General features: G+C 34.5%; 6 protein-coding genes and 1 long non-coding RNA gene across 9 annotated transcripts in view; 4 read left to right on the top strand and 3 right to left on the bottom strand.

The window, feature by feature from the left end:
* Positions 1 to 1,350: 1,350 nt before the first annotated feature.
* On the bottom strand, positions 1,351 to 2,503 carry LOC108738465. The gene has a single exon (XM_018471895.1). It carries the CDS (start codon positions 2,130 to 2,132, stop codon positions 1,374 to 1,376), a length of 759 nt encoding a protein of 252 aa, XP_018327397.1. The 5' UTR covers positions 2,133 to 2,503; the 3' UTR covers positions 1,351 to 1,373.
* A 408-nt stretch (positions 2,504 to 2,911) lies between these two features.
* LOC108738450 lies at positions 2,912 to 9,377 on the top strand. Of its 2 annotated transcripts, XM_018471870.1 has the most exons (15): positions 2,913 to 3,190; positions 3,482 to 3,705; positions 4,275 to 4,427; positions 4,556 to 4,672; positions 4,788 to 4,889; positions 4,951 to 4,998; positions 5,318 to 5,479; positions 5,857 to 5,973; positions 6,088 to 6,210; positions 6,296 to 6,415; positions 6,505 to 6,708; positions 6,806 to 6,922; positions 6,983 to 7,290; positions 8,653 to 8,744; positions 8,864 to 9,377. In XM_018471870.1, the coding sequence occupies exons 1-15, from the start codon at positions 3,124 to 3,126 to the stop codon at positions 9,205 to 9,207; spliced, it is 2,298 nt and encodes a 765-aa protein (XP_018327372.1). In that variant the 5' UTR covers positions 2,913 to 3,123; the 3' UTR covers positions 9,208 to 9,377. The 2 variants fall into 2 exon arrangements, with proteins under 2 accessions (XP_018327373.1, XP_018327372.1); XM_018471871.1 differs by lacking the exon at positions 5,857 to 5,973 and having other exon boundaries at positions 2,912 to 3,190.
* A 1,482-nt stretch (positions 9,378 to 10,859) lies between these two features.
* On the top strand, positions 10,860 to 16,875 carry LOC108738448 (sarcosine dehydrogenase, mitochondrial). The gene is made up of 12 exons (XM_018471866.2): positions 10,860 to 11,137; positions 11,971 to 12,221; positions 12,287 to 12,499; positions 12,567 to 12,899; positions 12,956 to 13,133; positions 14,191 to 14,456; positions 14,522 to 14,719; positions 14,776 to 15,024; positions 15,091 to 15,239; positions 15,302 to 15,558; positions 16,132 to 16,405; positions 16,592 to 16,875. The coding sequence occupies exons 1-12, from the start codon at positions 11,020 to 11,022 to the stop codon at positions 16,779 to 16,781; spliced, it is 2,676 nt and encodes an 891-aa protein (XP_018327368.1). The 5' UTR covers positions 10,860 to 11,019; the 3' UTR covers positions 16,782 to 16,875.
* LOC108738479 overlaps positions 13,704 to 23,781 on the bottom strand; it is a 42,150-nt gene continuing 32,072 nt past the window's right edge. The window contains exon 2 of the long non-coding RNA XR_001937989.1: positions 13,704 to 13,962. This is a non-coding gene — a long non-coding RNA (uncharacterized LOC108738479). The remainder of the gene's footprint in view (positions 13,963 to 23,781) is intronic.
* Positions 16,971 to 18,331, top strand: LOC108738462 (transforming growth factor beta regulator 1). Its single transcript, XM_018471892.2, has 4 exons — positions 16,971 to 17,132; positions 17,219 to 17,444; positions 17,500 to 17,791; positions 17,846 to 18,331. Exons 1-4 carry the CDS (start codon positions 17,043 to 17,045, stop codon positions 18,198 to 18,200), a joined length of 963 nt encoding a protein of 320 aa, XP_018327394.1. The 5' UTR covers positions 16,971 to 17,042; the 3' UTR covers positions 18,201 to 18,331.
* Positions 18,734 to 20,768, bottom strand: LOC108738461 (etoposide-induced protein 2.4 homolog). 2 transcript variants are annotated; one of them, XM_018471890.2, is made up of 6 exons: positions 20,665 to 20,768; positions 20,122 to 20,300; positions 19,807 to 20,062; positions 19,410 to 19,753; positions 19,274 to 19,348; positions 18,734 to 19,122 (listed from the first exon to the last, which is right to left on the bottom strand). In XM_018471890.2, the coding sequence occupies exons 1-6, from the start codon at positions 20,695 to 20,697 to the stop codon at positions 19,008 to 19,010; spliced, it is 1,002 nt and encodes a 333-aa protein (XP_018327392.1). In that variant the 5' UTR covers positions 20,698 to 20,768; the 3' UTR covers positions 18,734 to 19,007. The 2 variants fall into 2 exon arrangements, with proteins under 2 accessions (XP_018327392.1, XP_018327393.1); XM_018471891.2 differs by lacking the exon at positions 20,665 to 20,768 and adding an exon at positions 20,356 to 20,492.
* On the top strand, positions 20,819 to 21,669 carry LOC108738466 (trafficking protein particle complex subunit 4). Its single transcript, XM_018471896.2, has 2 exons — positions 20,819 to 21,100; positions 21,159 to 21,669. Exons 1-2 carry the CDS (start codon positions 20,926 to 20,928, stop codon positions 21,635 to 21,637), a joined length of 654 nt encoding a protein of 217 aa, XP_018327398.1. The 5' UTR covers positions 20,819 to 20,925; the 3' UTR covers positions 21,638 to 21,669.

Raw genomic sequence — 23,781 nt, 5'->3', positions numbered from 1 at the left:
AATTAGTTTTGGTTCATTGGCTTAACACGGAACAAAATATCTTTTTTCGGTATCCAAATAAATAAATAAATAAAATATAATGACATCAATTGAAAACCCTCGTTTAAAAACCTCAACAATTAATGGACATATAATATATTTGATTTTATATTACGCTTTATAAACACGGAACACTTTTTGAATGGGGCGTTTCAGAAAAACAAACAATTATAACTTATTATTTAATAGTTTTCATTAATTTATGCATTCCGATAACAAAACACTGCTTTTAATTTGTACAAAAATAGTTATTTAGTATATTATATTTACAAACCATTAGTATTAATCACAGTAAAATTGAGTCATTTACAATACATAGTATTTGTGCCGAAAATACATTTCATATATTCACCTAATTAAGACAGGTAATTAAATTGCACTATGTATAAGTATTATTGCATTGAATCAGTGAAATTAGAAAATTGTTGGTGGATACAATAAACGTTATATTATTGTTAATCAGTACTCCTCTTTGGCACTAAAATTTGTCGTACGTTGATACATAAAATTCAAAATAATTAATATTGAAATTAAAAAAAATGGGTAATTAAAAATTTGCATAGATGCATATCACAGTTCATTGTAGTATTTTTTTTTTTGAAAACCACACGTTAATTATAATTTATTTTTAAATACCAAAAAAACACTATTAAGCAGATAACTAAAATTTCTTTTTTTTTTTTCGTTAAAAAGCTTTGGTAAGTATAAATAAATATGTATTAGTTATCGCAGTAAAATATAAGCCAGCCTAATCTCACCAAATGTTTTAGTTGTTAATTAATTATGCATTGTCAATATAAAATTTAAAAATAAAAGCAAAAAACAAATGCAAGTACCACGAAGTAGCAGTGATGACATCAAAACAAAAAAAGTATGTATTATAATAGGAATAATATCGCCCTAATACACTAACGTTTTGCCTCAAATTTGAGGATTCATCAAGGCAAAATGTCAACATAGATATCTGTACTTTTTAATCCAATGAGGCTTTTGATCATATTACGACGTAGACGAGATAAAAATTACTACGAGAATGTCTCACTTAAGAAGGTTGTATCTACCACTTTCGCAAAAATTATGAAATTAAAAACCCCAATGATGATAACTACCTATACACCTACATAGTGGTACATATGATTTGATAGCATCATTTCCTGAACAGATAATGTCATTAAAAATATAGTTTTCTTGACGTTTTTTGATTAAATGCAAAGAAAGGAAAAAGATTCTTTATGCCTTTGCAAAAAAGTAGCTATAACATCCTTAAGATGACTTTTGGACTTATTTTTTGTGACAAAGCTGCCTGTTTGCGCCATCACTGCACGGGATCATATTCATGTATCATACATTCCATTGATGAGAAAATCCATTCGTCTGTAATGCCGGTATCTCCACCAATCTGAGCCCTTCTTATAAATTAACGATATCAAAATGGCAACAAAAGGCACCGACAAAATAACGGCAACAATCGGAATGAGGTATTTTTGTCTTTCGTTCGTGGTAGGTGCTTTAAATACTCCCGATGATTCTGGACTGTCTGATTTAGGTTTAGGTTCAGGAACAGCACTTTGCGATGTCTGACGCACATAGTAAGATTCATCATGCTCCGTTATCGTAGGTTTTTTAGGCTTTTTTGTGACTGGAGCAGCGGTTAAATTAGCAACCGAAACGCTGCTCGTGAGTTTACGGGATGATACCGATTTGTTATCATTTTTTCCGGGAATTCCTTCACCAAGGTCTTGGTTTATCTTCATAACCGGATTATTAATTTTATCTACTAAAGGCACTGATACGTTTCTTCCATCTCCCTTCTTGATATCGGAATAATTTTTTACAATATGTTCGCTCACATGATGGTCATTTTCACTTTTTTTCTGGGATGGAGATGAAGATTTAGTTATTGGCACACTTCCACCTTCGGTGGGCACAGAAACAGGAGTTTTCGAATTATTCGCATTGTGCGAAACGACAAAACCATTCGTGGAATTCGTCAAGGAAGCATTCACAGTAACTTCGGGATCCTTCACTTTGTAAGCATGCAACGAGGTTAGGAGCAATTGGAATTTAAATAGCAAGAGCACGAGATAGAGCATTTCTGACAGCTGTTAAATGTTATTATTGCAAAAAACACTGTTTTGGCACTACCTATTTATCACAATCATTTATTGTAAATAATCTGGAAGAATTTTTAAGTTCTAAATGAAAAAATTAATAAATAATATCGGAAGAAAAAGTCGACAGGTGAAAGAGAAACCGCAACGTTTCTCAACTTCTCGTTCTCAATTTACTCGTTACTGGTTTCCGCGGTCCGCGTTGCTATGTTTTCCTTTTCTATTTTCCTATTATCTCTTTCACTCCCACTTGCCACTTTCACCACTGATACTGTGACCAGCACTGTATTGCAACTAGAACAACGTTGCCATACCGAACGTACACCAGTAGAAGCGAAGTATAATAAGTTCTGTTATCAATTGAACTGTAGTGTAATAAATAGCGAGTAATTAGGCCATTAATACTGTTATTGGCAGATTTAACGACAAACACGTTTATACAAGGTCGATTCAAAAAATAAACAGAATAAATCAAGGTTGAATTATCCCTAGTATTTTTTGTCAACAAACTCCCTCCTGTGCCTTATCCTTATACATATAGCTACGTATCCTTATTGTTACTACCACTTACAAAATTCTTTTAAGAATAATAGAACTTCTTCACCCTGTATATGTCAATATTCCTCCAGTTTAAAATCATGTTCGCTCAGTATGTACTTAATGGTAATTACAGTTGCAATTTACTGTAATAAGTCACGTCTGCGCAAGTTATATTTTTGATTAAGTTTTAACTTAAGCAAAACTTGCGCCGAGCGTTACAAAATGCCTATTTGCGCTAGCTGTACTTGATGCGCACAACAATGATTAAGTTGTAGCGGAGATGCGAATGTTCGAAAAACCGTTAAGAAATATCAGTATCAATTCGTAATACATACAGTAAATGTAAAAGTGGGAACGTTAAAAACTTCTGAAATATTTTTACTTAGGTAATCTGTAACTGTGAACTAATTACTAGGGGGGAGAGGGCAATGACATGATCATTTCAATTCAAAATCCCAGGAAAACGGTTTTCCTTTTGATCAAGAAAATGGTTCAAAAAGGTAAGCATTTTTTTAATTCCTTGCTATTTAAAGAATTGCATAGCCCAAATTTAATTAGAGCCCAAACGGACACCAAAATCCCCTACGTGAGTGACTTTAAAACTGTTTATTAATCAGAAGGCCATGATCCCAATAGAAAATTTCACGTCATTTTCGAAATTCTTTATTTTTTGACAAGGGTATTTGTGGCTTTTCCGAAAAGTACCTACTTTAACGGGAATGGGCTTCGATCCAGTTTTTTTGCAACAATTTCAAAATTAGAATAGAATTTCATTACCAGATTTATTTCAGAGCATCGCTTACGACGTCTTGGATGTGTAAGGAAGGACATATTTCGCAATTGGGGACTGACAAAAAATTGGTACCTTACAATGTCGAAACAAGGGAATTCGTCGCCGGGGTTTAATTTTAATCCTTCAAATACGTACTACGGAAGAGCGGATGCGTCCCAAGAACAGCAAAATATACATCTCCAAGGAGAAACAGAAAGACCATCTTCAGAAGCAAGATCAGAAGTAAATACTGTTCAAAATTATGAAAAAGAAAACCATAAACCGGTTTAATAGAATACGTACCAATTAAGGAATTAAAACTTCAAAATGAATTGAAAGAATTTTAAACAACCTACAAATAAAGTCGAGTGGAATAGTTCAGCTTCATAGTGATACAATTGCATTTGTTTGAAGAAATAAGAAATTCATACAATATAAGAACAAAGGCTTTCACGGCTGAAATCCATAGTAGAATGAAGATTCGGGCTATAGGGCCGTGGTGGAAGTGAACTATTCTGTCCAAACGTTTCGTCAGCTACTGCGGCTGGCATCCTCAGTGGTAGTGCTGCGTCGACAACGTGAACATAGATTATATATGATCATATGATCATAGTCTACGTTCACGTTGTCAACGCAGCACTACCACTGAGGATGTCAGCCGCAGTAGCTGACGAAACGTTTGGACAGAATAGTTCATTTCCACCACGGCCCTATAGCCCGAATCTTCATTCTACTATAGAAATTCATACATTCTGATTAACTTGTGATTGTCTATGTTCATTTTAATATAAATAAAAACTGGTAATTTATAGGGACCACCAGTAGAACATCATCCCCAAAATAGCAACGAAGGAACAGGATTTAGAGCAATTACTTCTTCTCCCCTAACAAATCTATCTCATACATTGGAATCACGTCTTCCCCTAAATAACCACGAACCAACACCAAGTCGCACTTTTAGAACGGTAATTGTCATTTCAAAAACACTTTTCAATAATGTGCACGTTGACGAAAGGGAAATGTGTACAATTCTTGTTTTACAAACGATTCTGCTTAATGGTAGTGGTGTAACAAACCTCTATTTATTTTGCAGCCTTCCGTACAACGGGGTTTTGCCCAAAACATTTTTTCCGGTATTGGCATTCCTATATCAAGGGCAAGTTTTCTTCCATGTAACGCCAGGGCAGAGTATGAAGCTTGGCAAAATCGAGTAACTTTTCAGTTTTACTTTCAATCTTAAATTTTTATTCTGGCATTTATTGTCCATTATATTAAGTAATGAGTTCATAATTTAATTTAACAAAAGTAACTTAGACTTTTTTTAGAACCAAGAGAATACCATGTACCAATTTGCCAGGAATGTACCTGCTCACTCGACAGGTAATGAGGAAATGCTTACGGAAGAAGAGGGATCTGAATCGGAAGGAGTTAGTTTATTTTTTTTTATATAAAATGCGTACGACTCGAATAAGTTGTTCCCTATTTTAGGTAGGCGAAAATTCTGGGGAGATGCCTGTATCTCCAATCCAACGGGAGGTAAGACTTTTTACTATTTTACTGTAACATACACCCCATAAGCCAGCCAGACATACTCAGTACTTAAAGATGAAATTCACAATTCAACATGCTGATGTTTCTTATAAAAACATTGTCAAATGAATTTATCAAAACTGACGAAAGATTATGAGTAGTAGAACAATAAACTAGATTTATCTAATATTCGTTCTACAGCAGTTATTTCGAGTTCAATTTGGCCAATTTTAACCACCTTAACTCGACCCCCTGTTGACTATTATGTATCTGGTCTCTGCTTAATGGACTTTATTTTATCAATTTTATGTTTTAATTTGTGTAGGAACCGGTAAGAGGTTTGCGAGTCCCGAGGCAATTTCTGCAACCCAACGTTTCGTCAATGAATTCTGGAGGTACTAATTGGGATCGCTCGCCAACACCTCGATCCAATGAATTCTATCAGTCGCCTTCACCACAATCGGACGACTTATTATGCAGTGCAGATGTAAGAAAAGATAGGTCCAAGATGTACCTACTACTTAGCATATAAACTACTAACCATTATCGATTAGAAATCTAGACTTCTTAAGCAGTATGCAACATTAGAAATACAAAGTCATGTATATACATTTCTATGGGACTACACCATTTGCTTATTGGACGCTGTAAAAGTTGTTCGCATTACACTCCCCAAATGTAGCGAATCAGGTATGAGTTTGACCAGGATATGCCTATCAGTCTGCAGCTACTGGGCAACTGTTACGAAACATGTACATCATCAGACAATTGAGAAGCAAGACCTCAATTTTTCCTAGTTTTGTTTGTTGCTATCACTCATGTCCCGTATTTCGATGCTTCAACATGTTTCCAATTGCTTTCTAGGTACACCAAACTTCGAGAAACGAGTATGGATTCGATCGTACCATGCCTGCTCAGTCGACTGCTATTGGACAGTTGCCAGAATTTCGAGAAACTTTCGGTTCTCCGATTCAACGAGAGGCACGTTATCATAAAGTCATCAATATAAATGAAGATGTCTCATTTACCTAATTGTTAACTGAATATAATTTAAATACATATACTGTTTCATGAAAACGAAATTTGTATTCGCAGAGACCTACAAGAGGACTTCGGACGTCGCCATCACCGCAATCCAGTAACTTAAGAAGTTATTCGCCAACACCAACGAGCGATGCACTTCCACAATCACCGTTCAGTTTTGAAGCAGCTCGAGAGGTAAGATTTTGATTTTACCACATTTATCTATCACAGACCAAGTTTCAATCGCTGCTGTTACAACATTTTTCCCATTGTATCTTAGGTGCAACATATGATGTCATTTGACAAGTACGACGGCAGCAGGACCTTACCTGCTCAGTCAACTGCTAGAGGACAACTTCCACAATTTCATGAAACCTTCGGTTCTCCAATTCAAAAAGAGGCATGTTGTCATAACATCACCAGTACACATAAACAATGTCAGTTGAAGATAATTTTGCTGTTTTATGAAAGCGACTGTTATATTTGCAGGCGCCTGTCAGAGTACCTCGGGTTCCTTACCAGTATATTCGACCCAACGTTTCGAAACAAAGCGCCGCAGGTAAGCGGAATCGGAGTGGATCAGTAACGCCACATTCAGATGAAGTATGTGAATCGCCATCTATAATGAGCGAAGACATTGAACCATCAAGGGTCACAATGCAAGGTGGTGTACGTTACCCGGAGCCTCGACGGGTAATATCTCAAATTTTTAACTTTCATTATAACTCAAGTTTCGATTACTACTCATGTTTGATGATTATTGTCTAGCATGTTTCCAATTACTTTCTAGCTTTTTCAAGGGTCACCATTCAAATACGGAGTCGATTCCACCATGCCCTTCCAGTCGACGGCAATTGGACAGTTGCCTCAATATCACGAATCATTTGGATCAGCGATAGTTCAAGAGGCAAGACCTCTTTCTATTAGTTACAACTGAATTTAACGCTTTACAATTGCTACTTGTTAGAGACCTATGAGAGGAATGCGGACTGCTCACCAATATATGCAGCCCAACATTTCAAGAATTGGCTCCGGCAGATCAGCATCGCCAAGATCAGATGAAATTTGTGGATCACCATCACCACAATCTGGCGATTTAAGAAGCTGTTCGCGATCACCACAATCTGGCGACGTAAGAAGTCATTCGGCATCGCCAACGAGCGAAGAAGTTCTAAAGTCAAAGTCATCAGACCGTCTTGGCGGAGGAGCATCGCCCAAAAGATCTTACCAAATGCAATGTGGTATCGATGAAAATGAAGAATCGTTTCTGGAAAGGTAAATACGAAAATATAGGGTTGTTCGGAGTCATTTCATTTTTTTTTGTGGAAATCAAAGACAGTTTTCGTATAATAAACAAATACTTTATTAAATTATATATTGACCGTTCTGGTCCAACACCTTTTGCCATCTTTCTGGTAGTAGCATAATTCCACGCTCATAAAATTTTTGGTCTTTGCTGGCAAAAAACTGATCGAGGAGGTTTTTGACCTCCTCATTTGAGGTGAAGGTTTTACCGTCTAAAAAATTTTGGAGTGACCGGAACAAATAATAATCCGATGGTGCCAGGTCTGGAGAATATGGTGGGTGTAGCATTGTATCCCATTCAAGCTGTAAAAGCTTTTGGCGAGTGACCAAACTTGTGTGAGGTCTCGCGTTGTCTTGGTGAAACACTACACCTTTCCTGTTGATTAGTTCTGACCTTTTCTGTTGAAGTGCATCATTCAGTTTGTCCAGCTGATGACAGTAGACTTCCGAATTAATCGTTGTGTTATCCGGTAAAAGCTAAAAAAAAACGATTCCTTTAAAATCCCACCAAACAGACAGCATCACCTTTTTTTGGTGAATATCGGCTTTGGAAATGGTTTGAGCCGGTTCATCTTTTTTGCTCCATGACCTCTTGCGTTTGACGTTGTTGTATACAACCCATTTTTCGTCCCCAGTGATGATGCGCTTCAAAAACGGATCATTTTCGTGACGTTTGAGAAGCGAATCGCAGACGTCAATGCGGCGACACAGATTTCTCTCTGTGAGAACATGGGGAACCCATACATCGAGCTTCGAGGATAATCCCAGGCCTTTCAAGTGGTCATAAACTGTTGAATTTGATAAATTTAACCTCAATCCGATCTCACGTGTTGTTATTCGCCGGTTCACATCAACTAATGCCTTTATCGCGTCTTTATCAGCTTCAACCGGCCTTCCCGAACGTGGTGCATCTTCGACATCAAAATTGCCGGATCGAAATTTAGCGAACCAGTTCTGGCACTGGCGTACTGTCAACACACCTTCTCCATACACATCAGTCAATTTCTTTCTGGCTTGAACAGCATTTTTACCCTTTCTGTAGTAAAACAGTAAGATATGTCGAAAATGCTGCTTATCGCTCTCCATATTTAAAAGGGCACCAACCAAAAACTACTGCGTAGAATTAATTGGAATTTTTCACACACAAGCCTTGCTATATGAGCTCTCAAAGCATATAAAAATTATACGGCTTAAATGTGAAGTTGGGTGCAAAAGAATACAATTAAATCCTCTGTCGGGAAAAAACGAAATGACTTTCCGAACAACCCAATAACGTGCTTACAAACAGATACATACATCGATTTAAATACAAAACGCCTTTTTCTATTTCAGATTCGACAAGGCTGTGGAGAAGGAGCTGGAGCGGTATAGGATAGATGGTCCAGCCGATGCAAGCACGAATATTTCGATGCCAAGACCTTTAGGTCAAAATTTATTTTTCTTTTATAAAAGTATTGAGTAAAACTTCATTATACCATTGCTTTCCTTTCATCAAAAAAGCTGTTCCACCTCTCCAAAAATATTCTCCCATTTTCCTTTGCAGCAACGTCTGATTCGCAAGCATTGGATTCGGTGACCAGCAGCATAGAAATTATATCCAGGATGAAAGGGGAACAAGACACAGAGCTGACGGAAGCGGTCGAAAAATTGGCAAAAGCGGAAGCCACTGTTATGTTTCAGGGGGCAATAGAAGCGGCCGAAAAGGCTGCAGCCAATGCTCCACCGGAATTCGCCGAAGAAGCTGCGGCTGCCAGTGCAAGGGCGCACGCGAAAATTTATAACGCGGAACTTACGAACGTTGTACATGAAGCTGTACCAGGAGTACGACCAATCGAAATTGTCGGATACGTCGGTGTCACTAGACCAAAGAAACCGTTAAGACCTTAAGGATCATATTCAGAAATTATCAGTAGAATGGAATATTTATTATTGTTGTACATATTTAGTCAAAAATATCTTGTACTTGTTTATTTATACATATGTATGTATGTTTATACTATACTGCGCGTGCTGTGATAGACTTGAAAAAAGCAGAAATAAATTTATTTACACATTTACATATATGTTTCGAATTGATTTTTTTTTTATTAAAAGAAAATTAATTTGGCGCGCGGACGAAAAGAGAGGTTAGAAGCGTTCGAAATGTGGTGGTACCAACGAATGATAAGGCACCGTGGATAGAGAAGGTTAGAAATTAAGAGATATTTGAAAGAATAGGAGAACAGAGGGCTCTATGGAAGTCTATTAGAAATAGGCGAGACAGTAGGGCACCTTCTCAGGCACGACGGTCTAGTCAGAGACATATTAGAGGCAGAAACGGAAGTTAAGGACAGGTACAAGTAGACCTAGATTAGACTACTGTTCGCGAATAGTTAAGGTGTGGAATGCTCTAGTTTTAGAGAAAATGCGAAGATTAGCTCAGGATAGGAATGAGTGGAGATGCCTGTCCAACCAGTCCTAGAACTGACGATGATGAAGTGATATATCATCATCATAAGGTCGTCAGTCCTAAGACTGATCGGACACGCACCTCCACTCTTTCCTATCCTGAGCTAAAATCTATCCTTGACCATCTGCGATCAGTGATCTATTCTAGGTTTACTTCTACCACTCCTAACTTCCGTTTCTGCCTCTAATATGTCTCTGACTAGACCTTCGTGCCTGAGGTGTCCTACTAACATATCTCTCCTATTTCTTATCGACTTTCATAGAGTCCTCTGTTCTCCTATTCTTTCAAATATCTCTTAATTTCTAACCTTCTCTATCCACGATATCCTCATCATTCGTCTGTAACACCACATTTCGAACGCTTCTAACCTTTTCTTTTCCGCCGCGCCAACTGTACATGTTTCGCACCCGTACAGCGCCGTGCTCCATACACCTTTAACAACCTATTTCGAATTTCTAAATTCACCGTTCGCGAGCATAGAAGTAACTTCTTTTTATTAAAGGCGACTCGACCCTGCGCTATCCTCTGCTTTATATCCCTACTACTCCTTCCGTCCTGACTTATCTGACTTCCTAGACACCTGAAAACGACCACTTTTTCTAATTTTTCATCTCCTATCTTTATATTCGCTCTTTTCCTACTTTTTCTTCCCTTGCATACCAGTATTTTTGTTTTCCTTTTATTTATTTTCATACAGTACTGTTTTGTCAATACCGCTTCCATTTATTTAAAGCTATCTCTAAGTCCTCCTTGCTAGATGCTAATACTGCTATAGAAAATATTAATTGAAAATGCACCGATGTCTGTTATCACGTAATCACCGAGAGAAACATCATCAGCATGATGGATAACGAATCACTTACATTTAGTCGTTTATTTACAAAGCCAACATCAAATTAAACAAACATAATACATATTATAAAATACACGCATGTCGAAGCCAATCTGTAAAATCAGACATTTTAACCTATGGCTAAGCAACTAAGAAAGTAGCGCAATTTTCGTTGGCTGCTAACTCAATGTACATACATATTGCTTATAATTGCGCCTGTTGATTCGTAATGACGATTATTAATTTGATGACATTAACGAGGGGCAATTCGTACACAAGCGCTAGTGAGGTCAAAAAATATTCTGATAATACCGCAGAAGCAAGTGAAGTTTATCTGTCGCGTATTGTTCGCCCTTTTAAGTCAATACACACTTGTTGACGTCCAAGTACCTATCGTATTACTAAATTGAAGTTAATAATGTTCACGTTTGTACTACGAAAAAATATTAAATTAAAAGACATTAGGAGACATTACAGTGTTAAAAAATATTCATCTGAACCCGCACCTCCAGTGCAAGCTGATGTTGTAATCATTGGTAAGTTTTTCGAAACATAAAACCGTAAATACTTTTTTGATTCTTTAGGAAATGTATTTTCATGTAAAGAATAAAAAGCAATAGAAAATAGGACCAAAAAATCGTTTTTTTCCTATTTTTAAACTGTGTCCATATTCTAAAATTTGATTATTGATATTCCTTAGTGATAACAAAATCAAAATTTCAGATTTTTATAAACAAGCATTACATGAGCGTAAAAACTAAAGACAAAATTGTCGGTTATACCTAAATATGCACCGTGATGTTTTTTTATAAATAACATAATATTTATTAGTTCGTTTTTACCAGTGATAAGAAAATATCTTATTCAATACAAGAATGTGACACTATTTTTGTTCTTTTGCGTGAATTAAAACTCTTTCAGGTTTTAATAGAATTATAATTAAAATTTGATAACTTTTTGAGTAATACCTAATTTTCAATATTTTTTAATTCGACTCTACCACAAGTTTAATATTTAGTAATGTTTACGTTCCAAGCAAACAATTTTTAAACCTACTCATTGTAAAATTATCAAGAATGTACATACATTAGCAAAAGAATGTAACATTATTTATAAAGTTTATATACAGATACATACTTACATGTAAAATGTAGACAACTGTATTTGTTATTATAAAGTTATTTGTGAAACAAAAATAATATTATGAGTATGCATAATCAAAAACAGTCTTTAAAAAAATAAGACCAAAACAGGTAGGACGATAATAATTCATCTTTTTAAAACAACATTAAGTAGCGGGTAAACAATTAGCGTCATTTTAACTATTTATTTAAAGATCGCATTTGGTACCAATTCCATTACATTTTAGGGGCTGGAAATCTAGGATGTAACACTCTGTATCAGTTATCAAAAAAGGGAATAAAAGCGGTCCTTTTAGAAAAAGGTAGCATAATATCAGGTCCATCATGGCACGCAGGGTTGTTTTGGTCTTTGAAGCAAACTGACCTAGACTGTCAACTGTTAACAGCTTCAAAAAGGATAATTACAAGTTTAGAAAAAGAAACGGGAATTAATCCCGGATGGATTAACAATGGGGGATTAATGATTGCAAGGGAAGATGTAAGTAAACCAATAAAAAATAACCAAGCCCAAAACCCGAATCAGTGCATTTTTAAATTTTCCAGGAACGTATCAATGAGTATTTACGAATTCAGGCGCTGGGACGTTACTTTGGTATTGAAAGTAAACTAATCACGCCTGAAGAAGCCGCTAAACTTAATCCCATATTAGACCCATCCAAATTTCTCGCAGCCCTATATTCAACAGAAGATGGATGTGTTGATCCAAACACCCTGTCTCAAGCGTTACTCACGGGTGCTCAAAAATATGGAGGAAAGGTACTGTACAAATCTCCATTGTTCGTTTTTGATTAAGAAACTAATTTTCCCGAAAAATGATTGCCAGATTTACGAGAACTGTCCGGCCACAAGGATCCTTACAGAAGATAGACACCCGGGATACTCAAAAAGGGTAGTAGGCGTCGTTACGCCAAAAGGTACCATCCGAACCAATTGCGTGGTAAACGCCGCTGGTCTCTGGAGTAGAGACATAGTAAAAATGGTAGCAGAGGAAATTCCCCTGGTACCTATCAAACATACCTACGTGGTGACCGAAGCTGTCCAAGGAATCGAAGGAACACCCAATATACGAGACATGGACGGATCTACTTATTTTAGAATTCAAGGAAGTTCGATTTGTATCGGAGGGTACGAACAAAATCCTGAAATTTTAAGAGAAGTAACTATCAGCATGACGCATGTTTTTATTTCCGCAATAATCTTTCATGATGACAGGTTGAAGAAAATCCCGGACTATTGCAACCAAACATTACTGCGGGCGAAAAACATCTGAAGAAGGCTTCGTATATTGCCCCAAGTTTAGAAGAAACTAGCATTAAAAAGACTGTTTCAATAGCTGAAAATTTTACACCCGATTCAAGGCCCATCATGGGGGAAGACGGAAAGCTAACAGGTTGGTTATATGTATATTACACTTACAAAACCGCAAAAACTAATTTTAGTGAAAACTTCTTTAAAATTACAGTAGGAATTATTTTTATAACAGTCGCATGACATGCAACTCACGCTTTATACCTAAAAAGAATCAAATCTAAAAATACCTATACCTTTAGGTATAATTGGTACAGTATTTGGAGTTTGCAAAATTATTTAATAAAAAGTAATTGACATTACTTAAATGTAATAAATAAACGATTGATACATTTAATACAAAGAAATCTACCTATGTACCAACCTACCTTATTTACCATTAAAAAGTAGATTTTTACAAGGAATTCCCTTGCAAGATGTATGTATTCAGCATTCTATCCACAATCTGACCAATGTAATAAAAAATAAATGACGAACAATAACAAGAAATGACAATCACCGAAACATTTTTAATATCTAACCTCTTTTCTACCTACGCACATGCGGCGCATAAAGCCAAACATTGTAGCGCCCAATCATATATTAACTTATACATTGTAATAAGTACTCTTCATCATCATATCATAATCATAATATAACAAACTAGTACTCACCATCAATCCCGTGAAGTGCTTTCGATGGAAGTCGAAACGGTTCGGGAAAACAACAGCACGTTTTTGCGAATACCACGCGGACTACACGTGCGATCTTACATCAACCGCTTTGAAACTCGCTCTGGAGAAAGGATAACCGCTTATCTCCCTCCCTAATTATTTCAATCTGGACATGACCACATGACTACATCCATGCTAAAATTCACGCATTGCGCAATGACGTATCAAAGCATTCCAGCCATTTGCTTCTTATTTTACCTGCAACAAAAAATTCAAATACTTTCTTGGAATTTAACAATTTGAAATAAAATCTTTAAGTGTTTAAATGATAACCTATTCATAAGCATCATATAAGACTATAATTTGTATCTCTGTACTATTGTTTTTATCAACAACGTCCAGAATCATATAGAATACTTATTGACTTTTGAATCAATTTTTGCCTAGATATTTTCTGTTTAAAACAATACGAATATAATCCGTTAGGTCTATTTCACGCAACTGGGTTTAGTTCAAGTGGGATAATGCTGGGTTCCGGCTGTGCTGAACAATTAGCCATTTGGATAAAAAAAGGAAGACCAGATCTTCCAATGTTTCCTTACGACATTAGAAGATATTCAAACACTGAAAGAACAAATCGGGCTTGGATGGTAGAAACATGTCATGAAAGCTACGCAAAAAATTATGCTATCAAATTTCCCTTAGACCAGAAACTATCAGGAAGAAATTTAAAGATCGACGTATTCCATGAGGTAAAACGGGTTAAATTTACTAAGGGGTTTTGTTACTAATTGTAAATTGGACTATTTATTTACAGATTCTTGTGGCAAATGGGGCAGTAATGGAGCAAGCACAAGGATGGGAAAGACCAGCGTATTTCATTAAAGACTCTACTGCTCCTGTAAGGGGATATGACTGGTATGGACATTACGACCACATGGATAACCCTGACAAGCGGTACGAGAAACATTTGAAAGGAGATTATACTTTTGGATTTTCGAGGCACCATAATATAGTAAGTATTGAACAGAATTTAAAATTTTGAATACGAAATGTTTCAATGTTTTATAGATTAAAGAAGAAGCTCTAACAGCTAGAAACAGTGCTGCCATTTTTAATCTTTCTTCCTACAAAAAACTATTTTTAACTGGACCAGACGCAGAAAGAGCTGCAAACTGGCTGTTTACTGGAGATACTAGAAGAGAACTCGAGAGGGTCGTATATTCGTGTGCCCTTAATTCCAAGGGTGGAGTTGAGGCTAATCTGACGATTACACGGTTACCACAGGGACAAGGGTCACTTGTTGGACCAATGTTTAAGGTTACTTTACTTTTAAAATGTTTATTAATTATCTGAAAATTAATTTATCCACATATTTTTGTTCAGGGGGTTGGATATTACATCGTTGCTAGTAGCGAAACTGGTTATCACACGTACAGTCATATCCAAAGGGAAATAGAAAAGAACAACTTTAGAGCTCATTTGACCGAAGTCACACCGAAAATAGGAATTCTTTCCATTCAGGGCCCCAAAAGGTAACTAAGCAGCATATTACTCTAGCAAGTAAAAATCTAATTATTCTAATTAATTGTTGCAGTGGAGAAATTTTACAGTCTATCACGGAAAATCCCATCACTAACGAGACGATTCCCGTTGGAATGTCGATGCTCATCAAGATCAATGGACACGTTTGTAGAGTGATGAGGGTTAGTACGATTGGAGAATTGGGATTTCAACTTCACATCCCGTTCGCGTCATGTATTCCTATCTACCATCAGGTGACCGAAGCGGGCAGAATATTTGGAATCAAATTCGCAGGATTTAGGGCGTTAAACTCTTTGACCATCGAAAAAGGTATTTTTGACATTATACAATACTTCATTAGTTCCTACCATTTTTTAAATTAAGTATAATGAAGATTGAGTAATGAAATTCTTCGTAGGTTTTCGTGGGTTTTATTGACTATAAACTTTTGATTTTTCTTCCTCAGTCACATGAGTCATCTGCAGGGCTCTTCCAATATTGACTGCAGCTCCGCACTCTTCACAGTATCAAAATGTCCATCAATATCAGAAGAGCCTTGCAGATTTTACGTGTATCAACAAACTTGACCGTTAATAATTATAAATGCTACTTAATATAAACTACAAAAAGTTACAATATTTAGGAGTTTCGTCGATATTGTAACTCCATCAAACAGAAAAACAGCGTTTACGTTACAAAAGTTTCTTTATTGAACTCCAGTCACTATTTATACAACTCCATCTAGAGAAATGTCTACTTTTTCTTCTGGGGGGGGGGTAAGTACTGGAGAAGCTATTGGGTGAAATATAGTAATAATTTTGGATTGGGGTTCAATAAGATTTTTGTAATTTATTAAACGTAATGTTTAAAAGAATCATCGATTAAATTCGTTACAAATGTTAGGTTATCATTTGTGGGGCTACGATTTGCGAAACGACGACAATCCAGTTGAGGCTGGTCTTGGAAAGATTTGCAGAAAGAATGGATCATTTTTGGGAAAAGATCACGTTGACAGACTTCAAACGGAGGGTGTTAAGAAGAGGTGGGTATTTATTACTTTGAACGACAATACTGTACCACTTTGGGGAATGGAACCAATATGGCGAGATGACGTAATCGTGGGTTATATACGACGTGGAGATTACGGATTTTATTTCGACTGTAGTATTGGAGTGGGGTAAGTAAGAATATTAATTCAGTTGCTTATTTTGTACTCTTTTCACTCCAAATTATATCTTTTATAAAAAAAAAACAATGGGAATTGCTTCTGTCTTGAAATTTAGATAATATGTAAGGGTTACCTCCAAGTCTCAAAAGAAATGAATGATACAAAAGGAATAAATCATGTTTTTGTTATTTCAAGGTATATTTCTCGTCCTGATGGTGAAATAGTAGACGATTTATTCTTAAGTACTGGACGGTATGAAGTAGAAGTTATGAACAAAAGACATTCAGCTGTGTTATATAAGAGCAGCCCATTCGATCCCCTAAATCAGAGAATTGTGGCAAACTACGAGCAAGAATTTTATCTTCTTGACAAAGCGGAAGAATAATTTTATCGATATGTATAATGTTTTATATTGTGTACATAAGTATAATTTAGATTTTTGTGAAAAATAATAAATAAATAAAAACATTTAAAAAATGCCTGGGCTGTTTATTATTTCATTGTGACTAGTGGCTGTCAATACATCTTCATTTGTAGTAATTATTATTATCATATTCATTATTATTGACTGACCTACATACGTGACTGACTATGACATTATTTGAAGCTTGACATTTTTGTGAAGATTTTTATTGACTGTTTAAAAATGGTAAATAAAAACCTTTACATTAAGTATGACGGCAGATACAGAAACAAATTAAAGAAGCTGAAGCAGTTAATTCGGGAATATGTGCACGTAAGTTCTGCAATAATAAATACTCAAATGGTTTTGAACTATTCCTACAGTGAGATGAAATTTTGTAACCTATTTTTTGCTTTAAGGAAAATGCTGCGATTGTAGATGAAATAAATGATGTCCAAGAGCAAATAATAATTAGAACGGAAGAAAGAAAGTTTCTATTAAGAAAGCTTTGTCAATTTGATCCTCAAGTAGAAATACAAGTTCAACAGTTCGCTAAAACTACATTTCCTCAGTCTGAAGTTAATAGCCCAGCAGTGGTTTCTGAAAAAAAGAAAAAGAAGAAAATAATCCCTCAAAAAGATAAAAGTATACTATTAAGAAGAAATTTTATACTGCATGCTAAATATACTTTCTGCTCTAGGAGTTCAAATCATGAAATCTGTAAAGAGCAAGAAAACATCTGCCAAAGTACGGAAAAAATTGGTTCAACCAATTCCATTGGATATAAGTGGAAGACCCGTGTTCCCAATAGAACTAGGAAGCTTGACGCTGCACTGTTTGGGAGAAATTATACCAGATAAGTTGGAATTTCATTGTGAAGAAGCAATATTTCCAGTGGGATATGTTTCAACAAGAATATATGGAAATTTTAAGGATCCATTAAAGAAATGCATATATACTTGTAAAATTTCAGAAAGCAATGGTTTTCCAAGGTTATTTAATGAAAATCAATTAAACATTTAATTTTAATTGTTAATCATTTCCAGATTTGAAATATCTACTGATAACGACAACTCTATGAGTATTGTAGGTGGTACTGCAGACATTTGTCATTCATTATTATTACAACAAATAAATGATTGTCTTTCGCTAAATGTTGTCAGCACCCGCCCTAGAGGAAAGGATTTTTTTGGCTTAACACATCCTGTTGTCTCAAATTTGATACAAAGTTCACCTGGTGCAAGACGATGTGTTAATTATAAATGGACAAAATTTGAAGTATCTAAAATGGGAGATCATTCTGTTGAAGACAAAGATGCTTGCCTGAATTTTGAAGCTCTTCAGAGAAATATCAACTATTGTAAATATAAAATGGCACCTGAAATGTTTCCTAAACCTTAAATATATTGTCATATAAAATATTTGTCAGATAAATCCATTATTTTATTATGTAGGTACTGAGAAAGATTGTATTATCCATGTGAATTGGTAAAGATAAAGCTAATATTGGTTTTATAAATAAATTGTTTAATAAATCAAAGGTGTCTTATGACTAGACAATTAGTGTATGACTAGTTTCAGTTGTTGTATATACTATTGAGTGTTGTTTAGTCACAACAATCACACAACTGTTTTGACAATAGAAGTAATTTGGAGTACTAAATGACTACAATACAACATTAATAGACTTGTCAGCCCATCTTTGTTTCTACTGATAACTACAAGAAGTAAATGTAATACCACAACAAAAATTTTATGTACCTAAATGTAGCAATAAACCTAAATATTCTGAAATATACTCAAAAAATACTAATACTATAAGGAATATGTAGCTGTAAGGTTCATTTGAATAATGAAAAAGATTATAAGTACTTACTAAACGTGCAAATTCGTACAATTAAAAAATATTACATTTCCTATAAACAAAAACCGTTTTGAATGGTATAAAATGCGTTTATTTACAAGTATAAACAATAAATACAACAGCTTTTCAAGTAAGCACTGAATGTATTCTCAACATGGCAGTTAGTAAATATATAAAACCAGCAAAAAAGCTATTATTACAAAGTAAAAAAAAAAGAAGATATCGTGTGCATCCACATATAAATGTGCTTTGGTATAAAGCGTTTTCATTTGCACAAATATAGTTTATTTTGATTTTTTTATGCGTTCCCGATAATAAATAGACAGTAAAAAATCAGGTAATAATCATCTTTTGGATGTTTCAGTAACTCTCACGGTAGTAGGCTTTATTCCTATTGTAGAATTAAACATCATGTCTGATAAAGCAATCACTGGAGAAAACAAATGAAGAGGATAGTCACTAAAATAAAAGATGCTATTCAAATATGACTAGTTTCAATTGTTGCATGTATCATAACCAATTATTTTTCATCACAACAATCCAACAACTGTTTTGACTAGAAATAGTCATTCAAAATGGTAAGACACTGACAGATTTTACTGAAACTTACCATACTCCTGTTACAGGCCCTGCTTCATTCCCACTGATAATAAATAATGGAAATAAAATAGAAAATATACAGCCACTAGAAAAGCAACAATGTTTAAATAAATTTTACTATAATAGTAGTGTTTTCTTAAATTTACCTAATAAACCACGAATCAGATATTTGTGTTAATATAGCCAGAGGAAGACCAAAACCAATAAAGTATGGCCAATTAGTCTCAATGTAAGCTAATCTTTTGTGAAGTTCCCATCCCATATTGAACCATTTATATTCAAATGAATACAGTGAATATAAAAGGCTCATATGTATTAAATAAAGGCCATAACCGACCATGTATATTGGTATAAAATTGACCAGCATTGTTTGAATTAAAAACAGCGTTTGGACAATTATACTGAATATAGAATCAGCAAGTAATTTACTTATACTTTGCATAAATTGATGACGTCTGCGACTATATTTGTATGCAGAATCTGCAATATCCTAAAATATAATAGTTAGTTTGATTACAATTCTTACAAAAGGTGACAACTTACTTGAAACCATAAGCTATTAACAACTTTACTTAATAAAAACAATGGCACAACCCAGAAAGTTTTGAAAGTAAAAGAGAGGATCGGTTCCATCCAGGACCAAACTAGATTTCCCATAAAAGAGTCTTTACCAAATATCTTTTGCAATACAAAGTTAAGACTAGGCAATAGACCCCATTCGAATAAAAGTATACTTAGTAAAAATACTCCCCCATTTAATGCACAACACTGAATTGTTCGCTTTAAAACTTTCGATTCCCTGTCAAAAACTTAACACATTAAAATATATTACTTGTACAAATAATTTTATCATCTCACTCAAATTTGGAGAAGTTTTTAGTTGGAGTTGCGCTTTCTCTACCACTTTTTACAGATTCTGATTTAGTTGGTGATAATCTATTTAACATTCGTTCATTCATTTCTTTATCCATGTAAAACAATGTAATTGTTCCTCTCAAACTATCTCGAATGCCTTTAAAGACTGCCACAGCCATACCCTAAAATCAGCATTTACTAAATAACTTTAAAAATTACAATAGTAGAAGATTATGCCTTTAAATCCATTGTAGATTGATTTGTTTGCTATAATTAAATGCCTAATAACTAAAATGGACTATTTCAGTTTGTAGTAATACGTAATGATTATAATTAGGTATTACATGATACATGCAGATATGGATGTTTGCTAATGAAATTTGAATAATGATTTTTCTACAGCGAGGTTATGACTAAAATTAGCCTTGCTCCTACTTCTAAATGTTTTCTTCCACTACGTGACTATGACTGTCGTTAGTATTCAACTTTACAAGGCCATTGTAGTCATAAAAAAATTCTAATAAAATCTTACGAAAAAGCTTTTACCAGAATTAATGTAAGTTGAGAAAATGCCTTCATTTTTCTTTAATATCAATAAGTTTTTGTTAAAACGTCAAATTTTATGAAAATTGCTTGAATTTCAGAGTTCCTATCATCATGTATACTGCGATTAAGCGTCAATTAACATTCAAATGATTTTGGCCATTTTGAATAAGAACGTGTGAACGAAGCATATAGTCACAATGACATTAGTATTATTGTTTTGAAGTTGAGGTACTTGAGGATTACTGTTCTCATCCTGTAGAAATGGTTATTTATGGAGTTTATATTGTATCAAAGTCAGGTGGATTGATATTTAATTATGACCACAACGTTCCTAAGATTGAAACGGAAAAGACATTTTCATTTCCTTTAGATGTTAAACTTCGTTACGAAAACAAAAAGATAACAGTTGAGTTTGGTCAAAGAGATGGAATTAAAGGTATATTCCTAAATGAAAAGCAAATCAAAGCCACTATATAATTGAGTTTCTTTTCCAGTGGGTCATGTACTTTATGAGGTAAATGGAATACCAGTCACAGGAAGGCAATTGGACGATGGAAGAGATGCCTTTGAAGTGATTGAAAATGAAAACAATTATCCATTAAATCTTAAGTTTGGAAGACCAAAAATGACTACAAATGAAAAAATATTTTTAGCTAGTATGTTTTATCCTCTCTTTGCAATTGCTAGTCAATTAAGTCCAGAACCAAAATCATCTGGGATAGAAGTATTAGAAGCTGATACATTTAAGTTACACTGTTTTCAAACATTAACTGGTGTTAAAATGATGGTTGTTGCTGAACCTACTCAAGCAGGAATGGATATACTATTAAAGCGAATTTATGAACTTTATGCGGATTATGCATTGAAAAATCCATTTTATTCATTAGAAATGCCAATTAGATGTGAATTGTTTGATATTAATGTTAAGATTGTTTTAGAACAAATAGAAAAGTCTGGAATTTCTAATATGTAACTATTTTGTAAATACTTATGTAGGTATATTTTATAATTTATTTTTTGTTAAATAAATAAATAAAGAAAATCCCTTTGGTATTATTTTTATGATAAATATGTAACACTTATGTCAATTTTAACTAATTTCAATTGTCGCATCCAATATAAGGTCATAGTCACAACAATCAACTATATTGACTAGGAGTAGTTATTCCAATTGCCAAAAAATTTTGACAGATCACGACTAGGTTTACTAGTACCTAAATTCAAATAAAACAAAAATTAAAGTAAATGCAAATATCATGAGTCTTTGACTTCCATGTTCGAATTTCGAATGATAGGCAGAAAGAGAATTTGTGTAACAATTAATTTACCCTGTTTATAAACACATTCTGTATCCTACGCTATATGCAACTAGACGTACGTACGACAACGTAGGAATCATTCATGAAAACCATTCATTCATTTCTTCATTACTCGGAAGTAACACACTTCCAAGGAATGATTCATATCATATAATAGTAAAAAATAATGTACTCAATAAATTACAGTGTATTTTATGAATCATATTACTCATAATTTTAGTAAATAGAATATGTTTGCCAGATGCTGCGTGGTATTTTTAATATCTATTTAACAAAACATTTCTTAGAACTTTAAATAGGTATAAATCTTTAAATGAATCATTAGAAATTTTTACTTTCAAAAGTAAACTAGAAGTAAAATTTGCTTGTACCATGACAAAATTATTTCTAAAAATGTTACACATTTATTTACGCAATATGAGAACTTGAAAGGCAGACAATAAAACATCCATGAATGAAATTTACACGGGGAAAATTACTTGTTCAAAAACGTTTAACCGGTTCAGAAACTATCAATGGAATGCGGTTGTAATATTCAAATGAACAATAAGAAAAAATGGCAAAGAGATGAGTAGTACCCCTGGAATGTTCCCACCATTTCTTTTTGGAACTTCTCGCCAGGGCAGATTCTTGTCTTACTACTTAAATACCTACTATGTTGGTGTGCATAATAGGTATATAAAATTAGAAACGATCTAGTACATAAATCAACTCTGTAGTGCCGGATAGAATTAATGTCAAATATTTTCTCAGCTATATTTGATTGCTAAAAGTTTCAATAATTATTTCTCGACTATTGCACACAAAAGATCAAAAGTTGCACGAGTGAATCCAGTTCTGGGTCTGATTTCAAGCAAGATCTAATCAATAACGGTTCCATCTTCTTAGAGCCAGTTTAATAATTGTCCTAACTATTTTAAGAAACCTAATTTGATCTCTGGAGAAAAAAAATACTGCCTACACAACTACAGAACAATTGCTCGTATTTCTAATTTTGCAAAAATATTTGAAGAAGTAATTTACTCCAAAGTTAATAAATTTGACATGCTTCATCTCGTCGGTAGGTAATTTATTGAATCACTAGGATATCGCTACAATGTATTTAAGACCGCCTTCCAACAAATAATTAATCAATTTTTGTGTTCACATTATATATAGTAGATATAATATAATGGTCTTGACTTTCATTTAATAGATTCATTCTTTGAAAATGCCGAAATGGTTTGGCATTCACGAAGCTGACAAAATAATATAACCACAGTAATAATAATATACGAGGGTGGATTGATAAGTTTCCGGCCTGACCAAGAAAAACAAGGTTTTTAAAAATTTTTTTTTTTTATTTCTCAACATAATCTCCTCCAAGGCTGATACATTTCTCATAGCGGTGTTCCAGTCTATTAATGCCATCTCTATAGACTGATTCGTCAAGCTCCTCAAAATAACCATTTACAGCTTCGATTACTTCTTCATTGTCCGCAAATCTCTTACCGCCAAGCCATTTTTTGAGATTAGGGAACAGAAAATAGTCACTCGGGGCTAGGTCTGGAGAGTAAGGAGGGTGCGGCATCAATTCAAACTTTAGATCGTTGATTTTAGCCGTCGCAACGATTGACGTGTGCGCTGGTGCGTTATCGTGATGAAACAAGATTTTTTTCTTCGCCAGATGAGGTCGTTTAATTTTCACCTCGTGGCTCAAACGTTGCAATAAGTCTGCGTAGTATTGACCAGTGATAGTATTACCCTTTGCAAGGTAATCAATGTATATAATACCTCTTGCATCCCAAAAAACAGTAGC

Source organism: Agrilus planipennis, unplaced genomic scaffold (assembly GCF_000699045.2).
Source record: "Agrilus planipennis isolate EAB-ADULT unplaced genomic scaffold, Apla_2.0 scaffold20, whole genome shotgun sequence".
NCBI lineage: Eukaryota > Metazoa > Arthropoda > Insecta > Coleoptera > Buprestidae > Agrilus > Agrilus planipennis.
This window is presented reverse-complemented; position numbering and strand designations above follow the sequence as displayed.

Coding starts and splice junctions, on each gene's coding strand:
- LOC108738465 (XM_018471895.1), bottom strand. CDS start 2,132: ATGCTCTATCTCGTGCTCTTGCTATTTAAATTCCAATTGCTCCTAACC.
- LOC108738450 (XM_018471870.1), top strand. CDS start 3,124: ATGATCATTTCAATTCAAAATCCCAGGAAAACGGTTTTCCTTTTGATC. Junction 4,890..4,950: donor AGGGATCTGAATCGGAAGGA/GTTAGTTTATTT, acceptor TCCCTATTTTAG/GTAGGCGAAAATTCTGGGGA. Junction 7,291..8,652: donor GAAGAATCGTTTCTGGAAAG/GTAAATACGAAA, acceptor TTTCTATTTCAG/ATTCGACAAGGCTGTGGAGA.
- LOC108738448 (XM_018471866.2), top strand. CDS start 11,020: ATGTTCACGTTTGTACTACGAAAAAATATTAAATTAAAAGACATTAGG. Junction 12,222..12,286: donor TAATGATTGCAAGGGAAGAT/GTAAGTAAACCA, acceptor TAAATTTTCCAG/GAACGTATCAATGAGTATTT. Junction 15,240..15,301: donor TCCATTCAGGGCCCCAAAAG/GTAACTAAGCAG, acceptor TAATTGTTGCAG/TGGAGAAATTTTACAGTCTA.
- LOC108738462 (XM_018471892.2), top strand. CDS start 17,043: ATGGTAAATAAAAACCTTTACATTAAGTATGACGGCAGATACAGAAAC. Junction 17,133..17,218: donor TAATTCGGGAATATGTGCAC/GTAAGTTCTGCA, acceptor TTTTGCTTTAAG/GAAAATGCTGCGATTGTAGA. Junction 17,445..17,499: donor AATCCCTCAAAAAGATAAAA/GTATACTATTAA, acceptor TTTCTGCTCTAG/GAGTTCAAATCATGAAATCT.
- LOC108738461 (XM_018471890.2), bottom strand. CDS start 20,697: ATGAAGGCATTTTCTCAACTTACATTAATTCTG. Junction 20,063..20,121: donor AAAAACTTCTCCAAATTTGA/GTGAGATGATAA, acceptor AGTTTTTGACAG/GGAATCGAAAGTTTTAAAGC. Junction 19,349..19,409: donor TCTGATTCGTGGTTTATTAG/GTAAATTTAAGA, acceptor TTGCTTTTCTAG/TGGCTGTATATTTTCTATTT.
- LOC108738466 (XM_018471896.2), top strand. CDS start 20,926: ATGGTTATTTATGGAGTTTATATTGTATCAAAGTCAGGTGGATTGATA. Junction 21,101..21,158: donor TCAAAGAGATGGAATTAAAG/GTATATTCCTAA, acceptor TTTCTTTTCCAG/TGGGTCATGTACTTTATGAG.